General features: G+C 40.6%; 1 protein-coding gene across 3 annotated transcripts in view; it reads right to left on the minus strand.

Moving 5' to 3' along the window:
- SAMSN1 (SAM domain, SH3 domain and nuclear localization signals 1) overlaps positions 1 to 21,806 on the minus strand; it is a 388,340-nt gene that overhangs the window by 51,617 nt on the left and 314,917 nt on the right. For all 3 annotated transcript variants that reach the window (XM_085623046.1, XM_085623045.1, XM_085623047.1), the window contains 2 exons: positions 16,267 to 16,418; positions 9,437 to 9,643 (listed from right to left, as the gene is read on the minus strand). In XM_085623046.1, coding sequence (XP_085479172.1) covers positions 9,437 to 9,643; positions 16,267 to 16,418 — 359 coding nt within the window. The remainder of the gene's footprint in view (positions 1 to 9,436; positions 9,644 to 16,266; positions 16,419 to 21,806) is intronic.

A 21,806-nucleotide genomic window follows, 5' to 3' on the forward strand; every position in this document is an offset into this window, starting at 1 on the left:
CGAGTAAAACACTCGACAAGTGCTCGTAGCGTCTGAAGCGTCTGGAGTGCCTGTAGCGGAGCTGGCTGAAAAATCCACCACGTGGCACGGCTCACGTAAACTTCTTTCTTCGCTGTAGAGATACGGCACATTTGTTTTACTGATATGCGGTTACGTGCCCAAAGAAATCCTAATTGCAGCCCATCCTTTAACCTAACGGGCGCAATACATTGCCAGGAGGCGGGCGGGTCGTCATTGCTGGCTCACTGGAGGTTCAGCGGGAGAAGCATAGAGAGTGTATTTTTGACAAGTTTTATCCTATGCTTCATATTAATAATCACCCGTGTGAGTGTTGTAAAGGCCAGATGTTCCAATGGAAGAGTTTACTTCTCCACTGCATAAAAAAGAACAGAATATGTCAATGGTGTAATGTTTCTCCCACATTTAAATTTGCCTATTGTCATCCATTATCCAGTTAAATGGCTCACAAGCACTGCACTACAGATTTATTTCAGCTAATTTGCAGCCCTGAGTGTGACCAAAGTACATTCTTTGCTGGATAACCGAAGGTAAGCGAGGTGCCTGGATCCCTCACAAGATACCATTGGAAGATACTAGCAATAGAACCCTCACTCCCCAAAATCGTAAACCCCTAAGTGTATGAAATTCAGAGATCACACATGCCAGTAGCTGAAGGGAATTTGCAAAAAGCAGGGGGGAGAGGAAGCAATACTGGTACATTCACCTCCAGATTGCTACCAGTTCTGAGATTTTGCCATTGACCCTGACCTGGGTGATTGGCTCTGAATTTTGTAGCTCTGCCCACCCTAATATCTCCTGACCTAAGCCCATCCTTTGTAAATCCTTCAAGTTATTAACCTTTTAAGTTTTTTCTTTTTGATTGCCGGTGGGGTGACCACCTCATTCCGGGTCCTTATGGACACTGTCTCCGGTACTGCACAACGAGTTTTTCACTCCCTGAGTACATTAGGTTATGGCAGTCAAATCCAGAACTGGAAACAGTGCCCCTAGCAACCTAGAAAGAAGTGATCATCTTAATTGCAGGACGCTCTTGACATTGGGCACATACTGCCAGTTACACACAGGTGCCTGTAGCAGGTGGAATGCCTCACTACTCTTTCCCACTTTCATTGTAGCCTGTAACCTATACATTTTCTCAAACATTTCTGGAGAGAATGCATTCATCCATTTACCTTCTTTAGTAATATTACAGTATGTGACCTCTAGGATAAATATAGTGTGCACGGTTTCCTGCCTTAAGATATATAATGCGACCGCAGATTTCTGCTGTTAGGACATTTTGTGGCCAGATATACGATGTGCAAAATAGCGCCTCGCAAATTGCGAGTCTCTTGTGACTCGCAATTTGCGAGGCGCTATTTTGCATGTACAACAGTGTGTTTAACACTGTTTGCGATTCCCAATTGGGTCGCCAATTGCGAGGTTCATGAATATTAATGAGCCTCTCGCAATTTGCTAGCCCATTGGGCATGGCAGGCCCTCCCAGGTATGGTGGCCTGCTGGGCTCAGCAGACCGCCATGTGTGGGACTGCTTTTAAATAAAGCAGTTAATGCAGCTCGTTTTCCTCAAAGGAAAACAGGATGCATTTTTAATTTAAAAAAAAAACGTTTTTGTTTTATTTTTTAAGGGCAGGTAGTGGGCCCTGGGACCACTGCCTGTCCTTAAAAAATATTTTCAGAGCCTGTCACAAAGGGAAAGGGGTCCCCTAGGGACCCTTCCCATTTGCAACTCCATTACCACCCTCTTGAAGAGGTTGGTAATTTGTGAGTGTTTTGCGACCACAATTGCGCTCGCAAAACACTCGTACCTGGGTTACAGAGGCGCTATTTGGAAGGGAATGCCCCTTCCAAATAGCGAATCTCTAAATACTTTTTTGCGAGTCGCAAATCATTTGTTCACTCGCAAAATTGTGATCTGTACATACCCATTCCAATTTTAGCATGTGCAAACGGGTCGCTAACCCGTTTCGTTTGCGCATGCTAAAATTGGTCGTACATCTGGCCCTAACTCACATGTATTGAAACCTATAATTTAAAGATTACACAGCAGACTTTTACCCTTTTTTTTATATTTCTGATTTCTTTCTATTGGCTTTTTTTCCTTTTGTGTTCCGCCTGTATAGCTCAGTCTCCTTTTTCGGGATTCGCTATCTTCTTTCATCTCTCAACCTTGTGAGTTTTATGTTGGTTTTTTTGGTGCCATTATATGTTTTCTATTCTATCCTTGCCTAATTTCCTATCTCTGTTCTTTTTGACACGTTTCTTTAAAAAAAAATTCTAGCCCTTTTCTGTTTTCTCGCTATAGATTTTTCTTACTCTTTTGTTCTTCTTTGTCATTTTCTGCTCTGTCCCTTCTACGGTAATTTCTCCCCCTTCCTCCTTTCCATCTGCCTTTGTTAAGAAATGCATTGAGTGACACAGGTGGCTGTGGAAATCTCAATCCATTGTCTCAATACAATGCCATTGTGTACTGGGGTTGCTGCCTCCCCCCCACTACAAGGGCAGAAAAATGCAATATAAATATGCCCAGCTGGGCCTGCTGCTAGTACGCCACCACATAGCTGTTCATTGGGCCAGCCCCATACCCCCGGGCTCCCTAAATGGAGGGCGAACCTGCTTGAGTGGGTGGTGGCTGAGGCGTGTAGGCTTCGGAGAGTGCGTACGGATGAACATGCGGAAAGGATATTGAGATGTCGTCAAGTATGTTGGATGTACTTGGGGACAATGATAGGGAACAAGGTGAGGGGGAGGACCAGGATAGGAGAGATGAGGAGGGAGCCACAGCTGCAAATGGTTAGTGTGAGCAGGAGGGTGTATTGGACTCACATGCATCACCCAACAGTGTACATGGATCAGATCAGGGAGAGATTGTTGATAGTTCTCTTGAATAGATGCAGAGACAGGCTTGAGTCTGAGAATGGATCCCCCCTCCGTTATGCACACACACCACTCTGTATTGCAATATGGTGGATGAGGGAGGGAGGAAGGGAGGCAGGGCCGGACTGGGAACCGAAACCGGCCCTGGAAAACTGCTTGGTCGCCCCCCCCTGGGGTGAGGGGGGTGCAGCATAGCAGTTTGAGAGGGCTGGTTTCGGCCAATTTTGTTACAGGGGGCCGATATTGTCAACCCCCGGTAACATAAACGGCGCCCCAGGGGCCCAAACCTGGCCCCCACCCTAGCGGCCTGTTCTGCTTGGGTTTTCGGATCAGATAGAACCCGCTCATCAGAGCCTCACTAACCCAGCCAGAACGTTACCCCCTCCCTAGAACCTATTCACAATAGTGCAACCACATATATCTATCACCTAAGGACAGGGAATTCCTACTATACATACCAAGACCTCTTATCTTACAATCGGCGGCCTCGCGATCCCATACGGATCCAGACCTCTCTGCCCATACGACAGTATCACAAGTGGCGGCCTCGCGGTCCCATACGAACCCAGACCTCTCTACCCAGACGGCAGTCTCAGCACAATCGGCGGCCTCGCGATCCCATACGGATCCAGACCTCTCTGCCCATACGACAGTATCACAAGTGGCGGCCTCGCGGTCCCATACGAACCCAGACCTCTCTACCCAGACGGCAGTCTCAGCACAATCGGCGGCCTCGCGATCCCATACGGATCCAGACCTCTCTGCCCATACGACAGTATCACAAGTGGCGGCCTCGCGGTCCCATACGAACCCAGACCTCTCTACCCAGACGGCAGTCTCAGCACAATCGGCGGCCTCGCGATCCCCTACGAATCCAGACCTCTCTGCCCATACGACAGTATCACAAGTGGCGGCCTCGCGGTCCCATACGAACCCAGACCTCTCTGCCCAGACGACAGTATCACAAGTGGCGGCCTCGCGATCCCCTACGAATCCAGACCTCTCTACCTAGACGGCAGTCTCATACGACAGTTCATCCTATGATCACCATAACATACAAAAAGGGAATCAGTCTCACTATTCATCAGATCACACAAGGATTGCCAGTTCGAGCATAGCCTGTTCTCAGGTTCGAGGGGCTCCTCTTTCCCTTATTCAGTTACCACTTACCTGATCAGGGTTAACATCTGTTCATGTAGCCGCAGCTGACTAGAAGAATAGGCTACCCTCTTATACAAGAACACGCAGCACATGTCGGTTCACTACAAACTGGATACTTTATTACTCATTACATACACAATCACATAACATTACGATATAACACATAACCTGCAAAGAAAAGTGAAAGATTAAGTTGTACACTCTAATAAGAAAGGGTCGACATCACCTTAGTAGTATGTAGCCTGCACTCAGTGGTCATCTAGGTTCCCTTCTCGTCTGTGCCTCGGCTCGCCTGGAATCACCCTTCTCCGAGTCACTGGGACCTCTTCCTTATCGGCTACTCTCTCCTCTCTGGCTATTCTGCTAGGAAAGCATCTGTCTCTCGGTTCTTCTCCGCCTTCAAGATGGCGTCTGTCTTCCCTGGAATAAGTAGTAGCTTTACTGCTAACGGCTAGATGCCGCCTACGGACTGAACATGTAACTGCCTCAGACTTTCACTAATATAGAGGTGCGTTTCCTCATGGAAAATTCCGGCCTGTAACCTGCCGCCCACCAAATTCTTGTACCTCCCCGTACCAAGGACACGTTCCCAGCCGGCCGGCCTGATGTAGTGTCTTCGGCATGAAGAAAAATACAATCCTTCGATAAGGGCCGGCCTGAACCGGTTCTCTCCAAGCGAATAACACCTCATAACTAAAACATCACATTTGACCTAGAAGCATCCCAAGCTGCCGGGGCAGAAAGAAAGATGGAGTCTCTCCCGTTTGAGGCCTACCAGGCCTGAATTCAGCACAGCTCCATGAAATACCCTCACTACAGGACAGGTTATCCCTAATACTAACGAATCTATCCCCTAGGCTATGTGTGCGAGCCCTGATCTATGGGGAAGAGCACAGAATCATGTCGAAGTGCCTAGTAAATAGGCTCCATTCACTACTCTAACCCTTAGGCTTGAATGGTAAGAGACTGAAGTCACATTCAATCATTGTGCCTCACAAGAAGGCCGGGAAAATCGAGCAGAACACGGCCCACGGGGGAAACGCCTGGTGCCCACTACGGCCAGTCCAGCCCTGAAGGGAGGTCTTGGTCACCCCTCCCTCATTTATGACATTGAGAATACATGCCTCCCCCCTGCCTGGCTTCTGTACACACCCTTAAATGAAACTGTCTATGTCAAATTTTAATAATGCTGCACTGTTGTATTCTGCGTCATCTTTATAAAAAACAGAATAAACATTTATTTTTATTTTTTAAACATTCTAAGCAGTCGCAGACCCACTAGTAGAGCCAGAAGAGTCTTTGCTGGCATGAAGCCTGTCATTGTCAAAACTCGAATGATTGTGGTATCCCACTGGAGAGTTGAAAGGTAAATGTGACAATATGGGGAAGATTTCCATGCTACTGTTTAATCCAAATTTGGCCCTTCGACCTGTTAATCTCATTCCTTTACATTGTCCATGACATTTCGTTCCATATGTTAAATTTCATAGCCTCAGTCAAAGCTGCTGCACTAGAAAAGCCAAAACTGCAGAGTGTAATTTGGCACCAGATGCTGCAAATGTGCTTAAACAGGCCGAATTTTGCACTATTTTAGAACTATGCAAAGTATATATATGTATTTTTATTTTTTTGCTGAGACTGAAAGTGTGCCGCTTTTAGTGGCTAAGTTTTACTTTATCCATTTCCTCTTTTTATTGATGACTGGCCATTTCTTTCTATTTTGGTACTGAGCACATTGTGGAGCATGCTGTTGCTACATGAAACGTGTCACAGCAGATCTCGCTGCTATTAGTCAACCAGACATGCATGCGTTTGCTTTAATGAGGAATATATGCACAATCAGGTTAGGCGAGGATCCTGGAAGAGAGATTTGTTGATTATAACAGATGAGAGTTTAAATGGCTCCCAGCTCGATGGGAGGGCTGGGTGAACAAGCCAGCTTCAAACTCTGCCATGCACAGCTATGTTTAACTTAAAAAAGAATAGGGAAAACGGCTGTGACAAGCATTGGCAAAAAAACAGGTTGTGCTGTTTTATAAGTGAAACTGATTCTTCATTGATTGCAAAGTTTGTGTTTGCTTGGATGGGTGAACGTGCTGATGAGTCAATGGATGCATACATGAGCCAGTGCATAGGGGAATCAACCACTGCCTGAATGTATTTAATAATTGACCATGTGTGCAGATGAGTACAGGTTGAGGGAGTTTATAAATAGATGAAGGGTTGAATAAGTAAGTGCCTTGATGAATGCCTGGATGAAATTGTGAGTGAATGAATGGATTGATGAGTAAGTGCAAGGATGAATGCAGCTAGCTAACACTAATCTTATAGGGTATGGCCTCTGACAGCAGTAGCAAAAGTGTCATATAATGTCATGATTTACTAATATGCCAGTTTGTGCCAACAGTGCACCCAATATATATATATAAAGAATTAGCAACATTATACTAGTGCAAGCTCCTATGTTGAAAGAGTCCTACAATATGTCATGAATGACCACAGTTATGAAAATGTAAGGATTATGAAGGTATGGGCACCATAGCCCCAAAATGAACTCTTTGTGTTACCCTGAGCATGTGCAAAGGATTGTACACATGGAATGTTGTGCTGTGGGTGGCGTTCCATCCATCATTTTGAGCCAGTACATCTAATTGCAGAGAGTTGAGGGTACCTGAGGCATTACATCAATACACCTACTATCTCATCAACAACATGTTCTTGGTGATTCATCTTTACAAACTGTGGATCACTTTATAACCTCATCACACTTTCCATATGTTCGGGTTACCATTGCCACTGTTAAGCATGTTCAGATTTGGCCCATCGCTCAGTAATCATGAATGAATGTCCAGATTTGCACCATCATGCATTAAACCTAACTGTAATTTTAGACCAGCCCATTCCTCAGAAGTCATTAGTGCATGGTTATATTTGCCCATCAACAGGAGTACTGAATCTATGTTCACCCTTTCATCTGGGATGGTCATTCAGATCCCCATCCCGCTATCTTGAATGTTAGATCCGATATGCATTGTAATTTAGCAGACTTGTCTGCATGGGCACAACCCAAGCTCACATTTACATCATCACTCATTAAAAATGTGTGCAGGTTTGTTGAGATTTTCACCAGTAATTCTCTAATGTTGACGTGTTCGATTTGCAAACATATTAAAAATAACCACAATTGTTAATATTACGGTCAACAATTTTCATGTACACGAGACAACGTGCCAGATGTACAAAACCATTTTCTAAAAATCACAGGATTTGCATCTAGGAAATGGTGATTGGCCATGTGCTAAACTCCTTCTGTGATTTCAGAAAAGCTCGTTCTGAATCCTCACTAGAATTTGGAAGGCTATGTAATACACCAACCCCTATTGCAGTGGCACAACACAGATATGTAGCTGATTTGGAAAAGCAAGTCTGTTCTCTTAGGACAGTTTTCCCTTAGGGAAGGAAAGGCCTTAGGAAGAGCAGGCAGTTGTCCATGGGTCCACTTCCTACCCCCCCCCCCCCGATGGATTCCCAAATGGGAAACTTTTTTAGACCAGCCAGCACCTATTCCTTTAAGGAACACAAGCTGTTTAAAAAAATTGAGCCCTGATAAAAAGAACAGGCCTAGTAAAAATAGAGCAAGAGCAGGTTAATAAATGCTTAAAGGAATGTTCAATAAAGAAAAACATAAGTGAGACTAATGGATTCAAGATGGTGGCAGTTCACTCTTCCTTATATAATACAACATACATTTCTGATAATGCTATGAAAGCAATATTCTTGCCTTGGATCTGAGCAACAGAGCTACAATTGTTATCTTTCTCAGAGTCTGCATCAATATGTAAAAGTGTAGGTACAATTTCCCACCCAAAAGTAAAGAGACCAATTTTCTATTTCAGTCCATTGCGGCAAAAAATGGCACTTCTTGATGGTGGAGCTTCGGAAATGTGTGTATTTCTGATCAGTGTCTGCTGCCGATGTTTGGCTGTGAAACTTTGAAGAGATGTTTGTGTTTGCGGCTCACACGCTGCACCTTACTATGGTGGGCATCTCAAAGGGCCAAGAGTAAACAATGATAATTTACTCCACTCCTGTTGGCATACAGCTACATTTGAAGTAAATTCATGTACATGGTTTCCAAAGCGAATTGCAGGAGTACTCCTGGCAATTTGTGATAAGAGTGCCCACATTTATAACCGTTTATGCAAATTGAAGCATTTGGTTTGGTGATGGGTTTGTCCATGTTTCTCCTTAGAGTGGCCCTCGGCAAACAACTTCATACATTTTATCTGTATTCTCTTACCATTACATGATTATATATGCCTAACCTTGGCAGGTGCACATCTATATGTAAATTAAAGTCCAGAAAGTAGCTACAGGTGATTTGTGAATACTCAACAAGGTATGTGAGAGAAAATATTGAGGCCAAGAACATGGACCTGCACGTATATTGACTGCACCATATCAATTTTCAACATATTGTCAGAGTAAGCATACACTGGGGAGAAAAGATTTACTGTTCCAGCAGCCATGAAAACAGCGAAGATTATTAAATATTTAATACAAAACAATCTCAATGAAATGGGGAGAAGAGTGTTGCAATGTGCATTAGGAAGATGCAGTCCAAATGATAATTAACTCAGAGCACTATTCCCCCTGGTGCCCTTTTTCGAGGGTTTACGCCCAAAAAGGATCTATGTACGCACTGAGGCTATGGCAGTTTTAAAATAAAGAACACTCCTGTCATAGTGAAAATTTATTATGCATAAATAGGCGCTGATTTTGGAGTGCCCTCCATGCCAAACTTAAGGACTGCCCGTCTGATTTAGAGGTGGGCGGGTCTCAGGTATGTCGACAACAGAACCTATTCCTACTCTGTTGCCGACATACTCCTCTGACGGCCCGACAGAGTACGGAATGTCGGTTGTTAACACAACACCATGAACAGCATTATGTATTTTTTGGGTGTCTCTCACCACCAGGTTGGCAGTGATATGCAAAAAAAATACAAAAGTGACCCTCACACCAGGGGTGCTGTTTATTTTACATTGTTGTGTATCAAAATCCTGCTTTGGATGTTTGTTTTAGAAAATTATAAAACTTTATAAATGTTTGATGGGCAGCGACCATGTTTGAGGGATGAGGCCGTTAGAGTTTTACAACACTGACAGGAACCACTTGTCAATGTTAAGTATCATCAGTGGGACCAGTGGATGTCATATCCAACATACAACTGTCTGCCAAAGTCTTAATCAGGCCCCTAGTCTCAAAGCAGTACTACTGCTTTCAAAGAATAACAGTATGTGTATTGTGATCACAATATATGTTCGTTCTACATTTCAGACAAAAGCCAGTTGTATCTGTGATTACTTTTGCTGACCTGTAGGTGGATTCGCTCTAAGAATTCTTGAAGGGTTTTAGGTCTGGGTCTTTTACTCCTTTTGCGGACCAGTGTCTTCTTTGGTGCAGTTTCCTCTTCTGAGATAATATCGACATATATGAACTTGAAATTTCCCACCTTGTTCTTTAGCATGCCCGTCCACATGCCCATGGGGGTTTTGCTGATAATATCTATGACGTCTCCTTTCTGGGGAAGTAAGTTGAAAAATGGTTACAAAAACAAATTTTTCTTGAAACAATGGTTAGCATACATGTTTGTAAAATACTACACAACTAGATTGAGTTATAGCAAAACACAAGGATTTATACAGTGTGAATGCAATACTTTAGACATGTCTAAAAGGCAGACCATATCATTTATGGAAATGCTTTATATGAAACTAGACCTTGTGCTACATTGCTGTGCATGCATAATTCCTTGAAAACACAAGTGATTGTGATAGGGAGGAGACAGAGACAGTGAGAAAACGAGAAAGACACATAAGGGGAGAAAGGGAGAATAGGAGGAGAGAGGAAGATGAAAAAAAGACACACAAAGGTACACTTCCTGATACTCATTCTCAGTTTCAGTAAAGGCGTCAGCAGGATCAGCTCAAGGATGAATAGACATGAGTATTGTGGTGGGAGAAAACTCACATATGGATGAAATTATAGCAGAAGTCGTGTGATTTGTATTAATTCTCAATGCACCAAAATCCTTATAGTATTGGCAATGGCTTGCTATCCTCTTTGCCAAGAAGTGATGGCCATCAAATGCAGCCACTTGAGAGCTATTTCTGAGCATTGTAACCCAGACCTTACTTATAGGCCTTGAACACCCAATGCAGATGGTTGGCTTATCCTTTCCTCCTTCTGACTTACATTAATAGACTAATCTTTACATAGGTAAAGTTACATGTATTAGCCCACTTCCCTTGCTATCTGTACCCTGGTGAGCAATGCCCCCTCTCAACCACAGTAAGAACATGGCTTAGACAAAGGCATACTTTAGATATAAATTAGCAGGTAAGCTGTAATGTATAGCTGAATAGGCAGTGACCTCATTTGTTTATGTCCTTTTAAGAATCTATCCTTCTATAAACATCCTAATATACTTCTAGAGTTGGTGAATTTAACCAATTTAGAACTCCCTCAATTGTCCGTTTTTTATTACAAAATTATAATAAACAGACAAAAAAACGGTTAAAGTGAAGTACAGTTAGCCATGTCTTACTTTACATTGCAAATTCACTAAAGAATCCGCAAGTGAAAGTAACAGTATAATTAGATGTAAGTGTCAATTAAAACAAAATGTTTTAAACTATATGAACACTGAAATTCACCAGTCATAGATGACTGAAGAAACCATATCTCACACACCAGCCATGCACAGTGGTGTCATCAGTGATGTAATTTCAGATATCATCAGTGATTTTATTTGTGATGTCATTTAATAGATCATGCGAGATGTGATATGTGAACTCATAAGCAGTGCATGGCTAGGGCATGAGTGATGGTTTCTGCTTTGTTGTAGTACCATAAAAAATGCATGGAAAAACCTTAGAAATGCACTTAAAAACACAGCTAATGTGCAGTTATGAGTTTGGGCATGAAAACAAAGAAAACCACTGACATTTTCAAATTATGGTTAGGATTACAATTAATAAGTCACACAACTTCCATGCAAACCATAACTCTCAAATGCAATGCTGTGACCTATTGTGTCAAGGATGTTGGTAGTACAAAAATGTTGTGTAAACAAATATCGTGGTCAAGAATATAGGTTTTATTTTGGCATCTAATATTTTTGTTAATAAAATTATTTTATTTAATATTGTTTACTTGAAAATAATTGTAAAATTACATTTTTTTGTTTATTGTTAATTAAATATTTTATTGAATATAAATTATTTGAATTGTTTAGTTTTTTAATAGTTCTTTTTTGTATTCACTTTAGTTTGATATTTTATATATATTTACATTTCTAAATTTGGTTAAATTGATTTTCATTCTTCTAGCATTTTGTTGGGGAATATGGTGGAAAGGTTTTTTAATTCCTAATAATTTTATATGAAATAGAATTCCTTTTTAATTATTCATTAACTATGTAATTGATTATTGATTATATAAATAGTTTTATTTTTTAATTGTTGGATTATTTGCTTATTTTTACATTGCTGTTTTACATTGAGTTGCTGATTTTGTAGGGTAATGGGGTCGGAAGTTAATTAAAGTACAAATAATTTTATATTAAGGCTAATTACTTTTTAATTGGCAACATATTATGTCATTCGTGATTAATTATGTAAACTGTTTCATTTCGTAACTTCCACATTCTATTTCCAATCAGTGCTCATTGTGAGGTGCACTTTGAAGAAAACTGCTTTTTCAAGCTGTCTAACCCAAAACAAACATATGGTATAGACATAACGGGAAACGGATAGTATAGTCCTATTTAAGTGTTCCGGTGATATATATGGTGGTGATTGCCACTGGGGAGTTATAGTTTGGACCAATATTCCATTGTTAAAAGATTTTTTGGAACTGTTTTATGAATCATCACAAAACATTCATCTCCTTCTTGGGAAATTACAGGCTGATTCGTCAAACTCAAGCGGGGGCCAAGAAAAAAGGGGGGGCCCAAAATGCATTTTCCCCCATGCAATTTTCCATAGGAAAACTGAACCATGATACCGCAAAAACAACTGAATTGAATTACACCAGTTTTGGCAGAAAGCTAGATCTTGGCCCATAACATATGCTCTGGTGTAAATCTGTTTAATAGTTTTTTTTAGAAATTGAGTTTAAAAAGTTATATATATATACATATCGATATGTATATATACATATATATTGATATATAGGTAGATATATAGATAGATAGATGTAGAAATATTCACTGAGAAAACCAAAGGTTAAAGTAACGTTATAGTTAGGTGAAATGTTCAGTACCAATGTAACTTTTTGACAACTCTCAAGTAACTATACTTGTGCCCTAAGGTAACTTTAACTTGGGCCCCCACCATGCACAGTTTTCTCATCAATAATTTCACAGCAAATGTTTCACTGATATTATCACTGATGTCATACATGTCATGAATGATGTAATATGTGCGGTATTAAGCAGTGCATAACAAGGGTGTGAGTTATAGTGACCTTTGGGCAAGAGTTATAGTTACTTGAGAAAACTATAACAGGTGAATTTCTGTGGTTATTAGAGATTAAAATACTACGTTCTTATGAAACATTTCACCTAACTATAATGTCACATTAACCTTTGTATTTTTCTGTGAATTTCTAGGGCTTTAGTAACATGAAGTGATGTTTGATGTCAAATGTAATTTCAACACCTTGCATTCGGCCTTACGGGACAAGGGGTTGCTATATGCAGCCAACCCCACACTGGGAAGGGCTTTGGGTCATGCATGGCTAGGGGTACCCTTTGCATGCAGCCAACTATATGTTGAGAATTACCTTCTGCTGTGCGGGGTGGGGGTTGATCATAAGGCAGGCAACCTCGCACTGAGCAAAGCCTTCAGTCGTGCACTGTGGGGGGTTGGGAGCAGGGCCTGGCCGTGGCCAACCTCCCGCATGCACCCAACCGCATACTGTGCATGCCATTCAGCAGTGCTTGGTGGATGGTTGGCCACAAGGCCCCGCCTGTGGCCAAATTCCCCAAAGTAAGCCGACCTCTCGCTGCACTTGGGCTTTGGCTGTGCATCACTGAGTGTTAGCCAGAGATCATGGCCCTGGAGACCCCATCTCCAGGTTTGTTTTTTTTATAAAGAGGAGGGGCCCCCTCCCCAAGCTATTAAAAACCTCAGGGAGCCCATCCTCCTGAATCTCTTTTTATTAAAGTGGAGGGAGGTCAAGTGCCCCCCCTAGCCTTGGTGCTACTTTTTGGCTAGTTTGTGCATGGAAAGCGTCAGGGTGATCTGTCAAGTGGAGGCTGAGAAAAAAACGACAGTCCGAAAACAGAAAATCCCCATGCACTTCCTAAGATTTCTTTTGGAAGGACTACAGCAAAAACTGCTGAATGGAATTACACCAAATTCGGCAGGAAGCTAGATCTTGGTACGCAGATAGAACTTTTTGTAATGTGGTGTAAATTCATTCAGTAGTTTTTGAGAAATGAAGGTTAAAAGATAATTGTATATCTGGACAGTTGGGTTCGCGAGAGGCTCGGGAGACTCTTGTGGGAATGCCAATTCAAAAATAGAGCTTTCTCATTGGCCCAGGGTACTTTATTTACCTAGGGTCAATGCAGGAGTAAGCACTCTGATTGGCTGCCAGAAATATCAGAAAAAGTTCACTGGCAGCCAATATAAGACTCAGGGACTTAGTACCCTGGGGCACAAATAAAAAGGAATTGGCAATTTTTGCCACAAGCCTGTGGGACTACTGCCAAAACAAATAAAATACAAAATGGTGGCCATTATAGTCGACGGGGAGCCCACCCCAGGGGCGCATTCTATAGGGGGAGAACTGCCCCCCTCCCAAGCTATTATAGGTCCCGTGGACCTAGTCCCCCGGGCTGATTTCATTAATTAAGGGGATAAGGGCCACTTGGCCCCCCTTCCAAAGCCATTTTACTCATAGGGGAACCCATCCACTATGCAGAAATGTCCCAAAACTTAGAGGGGTGTCTTGTGGCCACACTCTCATAGCCTCCAAAGGCCCTGGGGATCCCATCCCCCAGGCCTAATTAACTTTTTTAAAGGGATGGGCCCCCCTGAGCCATTAATGGCCCTGGGGACACCATCCCCCAGGGCGGGCTCACATGCTGTGTCACCGGTAGTCAACCCTGCCAACACTAACATGGGCAGTTAAAGGTTGTGTTTGTTTTTGCCTGGAGGGAGCATTTTAAAATCTCTGGCTAAACAAGACCAAACACAAAATTTTCTCCCAGCGGGCGGGAGCTTTTAAAAACATTCCAGGGAGTTGGCAGCAGACTTGAGATCTGTTTACCCGCACTGATGCGGGTACAGAAACAGATCAAGATATTGCTCTTGCCTGAAGGGAGCAGCATAAATGGCTGTTCCCTGTGAGCAGGAGCAATGCCAGTTCCCTCAGTAAGCAGAGAGCTGGCTGGGGCTGCAGGGTTCTGGGGCTCCCCCCACGGCACCCACTGTTGTGTATGGTGGGTGCCCTGGGTAGGCACCCACCTATATGTATATATATACACTCAGGGGGAATATGCATTGTAGATGAAGATTATTTTTATATACATGTATGCTCAAATCCCAAAGGGACCAGATGCAGACACCACAGATCTCCAATAACTGTGATTTATTTGTTACACATCCACCATAACATGTTTCGGTCACTCCTGTGACCTTGCTCACGTCAATATATCTATTAACATACTTAAGAACCTGGGATCCCCCGGGCCTAATGAGGCTTGGGGAGGGGTGCCAAATGTAATGCCTTGGGTTATGAAGTCCCCTGGGCCCAATGAAGCTCGGGGAGGGGACCCCATGATTCCCTCCCCTCTAAAATACTTAAAGCCCTGGGGAAGGGCTCCCCTGGGACTAATGAGACTCGGGAGGGGACCAATATGGTCTCACTCACCCTTTTTGTGCTATGACCCCAGGGGATGGGATCATTTGAGATGGATGTCATAAATTATGTCATAGAACATGTCGTGGGTGATGTAATATATGAGGTCATAAGCAGTGCATGGCGTGGGCGCAAGTTATAGTTACTTGTGAATTTTTGTGATTGTTTAGTTCCAAAATGTTAATGTTATCACTGGCATATTTTCCCATCAAATATAACACTATAACAGTACTTTAACCATTCATTGAAAAAATATATATATATTTATAGTTTATCTGAAAAGAAATACTTAGTGAGATCTTGGTTCCTACAAGGAAATGTATACTGAAATATATACAACCTATCACTATTAGGGATAACAGATATCCATTAACCTGGCTCTCATAATGATATTTTGGGATTGATAGAGTTTTAAGAAAACACAGGTAGAATAATAGGCTGTGGGAAATGAGAAGATTAGAGTCCCATTTAATAATTGGTTTGGATGTGGTCCATTTGAATTGGAATGCGAGTAAGAATTAACTGTGCATTTACCTTGAAGGATGTTATAACTGCCAAACTAGACTCTGCCAGTTAGGTATAATGTTCCACGGTTGTCATATTTAAGTTTTAATTGCCTGCTTTTCCTTTTACAGATATTAGATGAACTCTCCATAAATTTGGATGATTTATTGGTTTAACAGGCTCACTACGGTGATAACTGTAATAAATCCACTAGGGCATTAATAAGAAATTATATATATATATAATATACAAAATACAGATTATGATTGCCTTTCCAGACTGCAACTGGCAATATGGATAGTTTAAGGGATAGAAATCGGCCTGTTTGAAAGTCAACATGGTTTATATTAAATAATTTAAGGGAATTCTTACATATGTTATGTTGCACTTTATGTAATAATATTTTTAAAAGAGAATCTTTCAACATGGTATATATTAAATAATTAAAAGGGTTTCTTCTCATACACATGTAAAACAGATGTGGTCTACTAAGTACACTAAGCAAAAACTTATCAATTACTTTTCATTTAGATTGTAGGCAATAATTACACAGGAGCATCACTTACCCTGAGCGCCTACTTAGGCACTAAGCACTGAAAGTAATATTAATGATCAAAAGTAAATACCTCCAACAGCAAATAAGTGGATTACCAGTATCTTCGAAGTAAATTGAAGCTCGCTTCTATTGCTACAAAAATTCTTACAGCTGAAAGATTGCTCTAAATACTATTTTTGTGAAATCAAGAAAAATATTAACAATCCTCTTACCTTGATTTTGAGGGAGTCAGTGTCATAAGGGCTTGGCGTGAAGTCTGTGTGAACTTTGGCTCTACCACAGAATGGCCCAGTATAAGGAACATCTTCATCAAGCCTGAAACTGTCCCGATTGCTTGTTCCATCTGAGCAACTTGTCACTCCACCTCATTGAAGAAACAACAAACATGTATGACATTTTATTGTATAAAAAATACACATGAATACATTTAACATAATAACAAAAATCTACCATTTGGCTTTTCTTTAGTAATAGCCACGACATCCACATTCAAATATGAAAGCCTTATAAACAAAGGGCACATCAGATGGTTTATTGATACATATCCAATGGGATCACACCTGAATTTAATAATTGGCAGGGGACTGGTTGATTTTCTCTTTGACAAATGCATATTGTAATTAAGAAAATCTTAAGTATTTTAATTTTTCTTTACTCTAACTTTAGATTACGTCACAGATTTAGCCAAAATGTAGCAAACTGTTTAATTATGAAGCTAATAGGTTTAGTCCATTTTAAACATTGTTAAATGCTGTCTTCCTACTTTGGTGACTTATTTGCACAAAGGATTTGTTTTTAATCAAAGGCCCAATATAGTTTGAGTTTTCGACCATGTTGATTTGAGTTAAAGCCTCATAGGTAAAGCCTGAATGTACAGTTATATTTTACAACCACACCATTTTTTGTTGTGGAGACAAAAAATGAAACAGACAATTTATACTACACCATAATAGTTTTGCAAAATCTCAATAGAGTCTAGGTAGAAGAGACAGAAGCCAGAACAACCCCACAAAGAGTGACAGGGCTTTTATATGGAAATTCTATGCTTTTTTATGAAGGAGTTCCCAGGTTTTAACTGACATAAACATAATTTTTAAACATGCCAAACCCTTCTGATGTGTGTCAATCGGTACCTGAAGTGTCATTTCCAAACTATCTACTGGTTCATATGTTACTGTTGCTGTTAATAAATGAAAGATGCCATTCGTTATATCAGTGCTGCCGTCATTTGTGATATTGCTAGTAGTTTTACAGTTACATTTAAGATGAAAATATCAGTGATGTGAAATTACTATTGATGCCATTGATTACATCATTAGTGATATAAAACATGATATTATTATGATGTTCTCATTAGAGCAGAAAAGGTTAAGTATCAATCGCTTCATGAAGCTCAATCAATGTGGATTTAGGGAGTAAAAATCTTGGGGTAACGGCTTCCTGCAGCCTGTACAAAGCTTTTCTTAGAACCCTACAACAATAGCAATATGTAATGTCATGTGCCAAGTTTATTTTGTTTTTAACATAAGGTTGAATTGATGAAGTTTTATTGAGTTTGTTGAGTTGAGTTATTCTATTATAATATCTAACAAAAAGTCACCTACATCCAATATTCTAGGAAAGTATAGAGTATGAGATAGTCTAGGAAGTCCTTAACTAAACTGATTCCATAAAAAGAGACATATCTGTGGCAAGAACAGGTCAAACAAATATCTAGTGGCAGTTTGGGAAACAGGAGTAAAGACTAGTTAAAATATTAATATAACTTAGGGGTATGGTTCCAAAACCTTACAGCCTTCTGTAATCCTACCCACTTTTGGAACATCAAAATAGATTTAAGGGACAAATAGGTGTTAGCTGTCATGGAATTTGATAGCAAAACATTTACTACTGTAAGTCATTATGATATAAGAAACGTCCACTATCAAATATTGATTACATTCACACATTTTTATAATTTGACCCCCTCATCATATGTTTTGTTGATCAGCAAAGTGGGCCACACAGAGACCATAAAGGGGTCTCAAAACCAACGCAAGATTCGAATTTCTGTCAGTTTGTTCAATACATTGTTTACTTAAGGGATTATAAGGGTAGCTGTTGTCTTTTTAAAAATTGGCATGGTTTTTTAGTCAAGATAGATTTTCCAGTAACTTATAGTGATAGACAAAGATAAATAATGGTGCAATCATAATTTATCTGTCAAGTAACTGATCCCTAACTCCTGGTTTATAATATAGGATTCAATGATCAATAAATCTGCCAATAGCCTCGCTACAAATATGAGTTGTAAATATTTAGAAAAGTAGATGGAAAGCTTCACAATAAGCTTCAAAATAACCAGTATGTATAATGGACTTCACCGAGTGGTACAGGAAGTAAACAAGGCATTCTAAGAGTCTAAGACTGGCTCAGGACCCCTATCAGCTTTATTGTTTCATAGAAAAACTGCTGCAAATGCCTTGTGTGATGCAGAACTGTGACATTATCTGACCCTGAGACCACTTTCCAGAGCTGAGACAGCTTTCTTAAGGAAAATATATATTGGTCCAATTCTGCCCAGATGAAGCTTACGAGACTGAAGCTGGGTATACTGGACCTAGCAGATGTTACAGCCATTACGTTTGCATTGTTGGGGTTGAGGTCATGGTCAAACAAAGGTACTCAAATATGAACCTACACTAACATGTTTCTTAAGGGCCAATAAATATGAACATCTCACAGGTGTTTCAACCTGATGAAGAATCCTTAATAACTTTTGGATTAACAAACATTTGGTCAGACTCTCAGTCAGACTCTTCCCAGTTAATGTAAGAAATTATACGGATGTTGAAGACAAAAATTTGGACGGCGTAGGATGCAAAACAATTAAAATCCATCCTGAGTGGTTCCTTGGTTTTTTTTTTGTCCATAAAGTGACAACAAACTTTGAAAGCTAAGTGGACCTAATGATAAGAGTTTCCTGTACTTAAAAAAATCATCTGTGTATTCCTCCGCCACATAGTTTCACAATGATGTGGAAAATTGTAAATGTGATCTGTATTCACACTTGTTAGAAAAGATACACATCCTCTACGACTGGAGCCAATTATGCTGGAACAAAACATTAGCTCTAGAAGAGAACCTTTGGACTTGTCTAAGCCACAACTCCAAGTGAGGATCCATTTTCACATTATAAACTTTATTCTGAAAGTGTGGCAGGCCTTTCCAGCTGATATAATGTAATGTTTGGGTTTTATTCCAATATTAAATAGGAAGGGACAGTGTAACTATACATGGAATTATGGTGAGTTTTTTGGTACCTCACTTCCATGAATGGAAGCATCACTGTTGTATGTTTAACTTAATCCTTCCATTCATATATTATGACTTGTTTATGTGTTCAATATGTTATACGTTAAATGTACTTGTTTAATGGAAACTACACATTTTTAATAAACATATTTGTTTGATTGACTGACAACAGGACAATCAGGAGGATTCATACAATATTGTCCCCCTAGTAAGACCACTAAAAGTATTTGATTTTTGAGAACATGCATAAATGGATATCAAGAGCAATATCTTTTGGCTAATCAGAGTGCACTGCTGAGACTTCACTTTTGTATTAATGTAAACCCCCTCCCACCCCTCAAATTAAATGGGAGGTTTCCTAGAACGCAAAATCCTTTCGTTTGTGAGATTGTCAATTCCAAGGGTCAAACAAGACAAAATAAGACTTTATCCAGTTCCGTTGTAATTATTCTAACTATTTTGTCTGTGAATATAATTTGAAGAATGTTATTTTGTCGACAGGAATGTAACTAAACTGAGCAAAATCTACGTAATGAGACTGAGTTTAAGATTCCTGAAATATTTCATTCCCTTATTTGCTTAGTCATACGTGCATGTTAGCTAGGTCTATTGCCCTAGTCTCCAGCAACTTCCAATAGGTTATATTTTACATGACTACTGTTTAAATCAACAAACTTAGAAGGTATATGACCCAAATTAAACATGACCATGAAAAATTGAGTTTTGTATCAGCCCACTGGATTGGTAGACACAGGATGATAGGATTTAAGGTGTTTTGGGGGACAAATATTTCCTATCTGGGAATGAATGAGATTTAGCGAGCAACAATCTTTGAGGTTTTTCTTGATTCACCTTTTCATTTTAACATCTCAGGTACATTTTGACCACTGTCATACTTACAATCAACTGCAAAAATACAATTCTGAAAAGAGAATTGAACTTTCATTAGACCAGCTGTTGTTCAATAACGCAGCTATCAAGAACACCACTACGAAAAATAATGAAAGTACCATTGATAGAAACTATTTACAATTGAAGAGTTCCAGAGTGTGATATGAAATTAAATCAGATTCTTTAAATTAACCATTCATCACCACATATGCCTGACTACTTACAAAGATGCATTTATAGTGTTTGTCAGTAAATTAATAGCACACCTTTGTTTATGGTTTAAATCTTTATATTGTTTTAAAAGGAACAAAGAACCACAGCAACTACTTACATTCATAGGCCGGTGGAGGATAATAACTGTTTCAGAGGTGAAGGAAGGGGGGGCAGTAAAGGTAGAACAAATTATAGAATAGGAAATGGAGAAAGAGAGCTTGATAGCGAAAGATGAAAATTGCCACCCTTGGATGCCTTACTGCTGCAACTGCCCCACACAGCCTAGCCCAGTGAATCACTCCTCTGCGTGAACCGCCTGAGTGAGGACTTACCTCTGTGGCACACCCTAATTTACATGGCCATTATAGAACCGGACAAGAATGATCATAATCCGCTCTCTGCAACTCTTAAACTTCTGCCATTGAATGTTCCTGCCCGCCCAGTTAGCTTGGTGACCACTAGAGACATAACGGTTAGGAACGATATGAGGAGACTCAAATGGCCCAAAATAATTAGCAACCCGGAGGCACTATCCTCTATTGGCAGAGATGTTGAAGAGACAATTAACGCTCTAGAGGGCCTTCGCAATAGGGACCAACCAATAGACCTAATTACTACTTTCCACGCCTCACTATTTGACAAAATACGGACCTATTACCAGAAACCTTGCAGGAACAAAGGTTCCTTTAAGCAAAAAAGACAAACCTGGTAAAATAAAGAATGCAGTAGAGCCCGTAAATATTTAGGGGTAGCCATTAGAATTCGAAATGTGGACTCTATTAAGGAAGCTAGGAATGCTTGCACAACTGCGCAGAGTAAAGCAAAAAGAGCATGGGATAAGCAAAGGTGTCAGGAATTGGGGTCAGCATGCACAAGAAGTAATCTCCAACACTTTTGGGCCCTTGTAAAATGGGGCACTGGGGCACAACCTCCGCCACTGGAAAATCATGTAGCCCCTGATCAATGGGTAAAACATTTTTCTTAACAGTACTTAGGAGATGAAGCAGGGATCCCTGAACCTCCATTGAGGACACCCAATCAGATGACGAGTTTGGTATTCGAACCTTCGAAAATTATGGTTGCCCCTAATGCAATCACGGGGGGAAGAGCCCCGGGTATTGACAGTATACCCGCAGATGTTTTTCTACATGATAGGGAAAGGTGGTGCAGGTATATAACACTGCTAACAAATGGTTTGGCTCAAGGTGCCCCCATTCCAGATTCGTGGAAGGGGGCCGAGAATATTCCAGTATTCAAGAAGGGGGACAGATCAAAGGCTGTGAATTACCGGCCCATTAGCCTCATTGACTCCATCCAGAAGGTGGTGGCACGCCTTGTACCGGGGAAGGTTCAG

This window comes from Triturus cristatus, chromosome 8 (genome assembly GCF_964204655.1).
Source record: "Triturus cristatus chromosome 8, aTriCri1.1, whole genome shotgun sequence".
Taxonomy (NCBI): domain Eukaryota; kingdom Metazoa; phylum Chordata; class Amphibia; order Caudata; family Salamandridae; genus Triturus; species Triturus cristatus.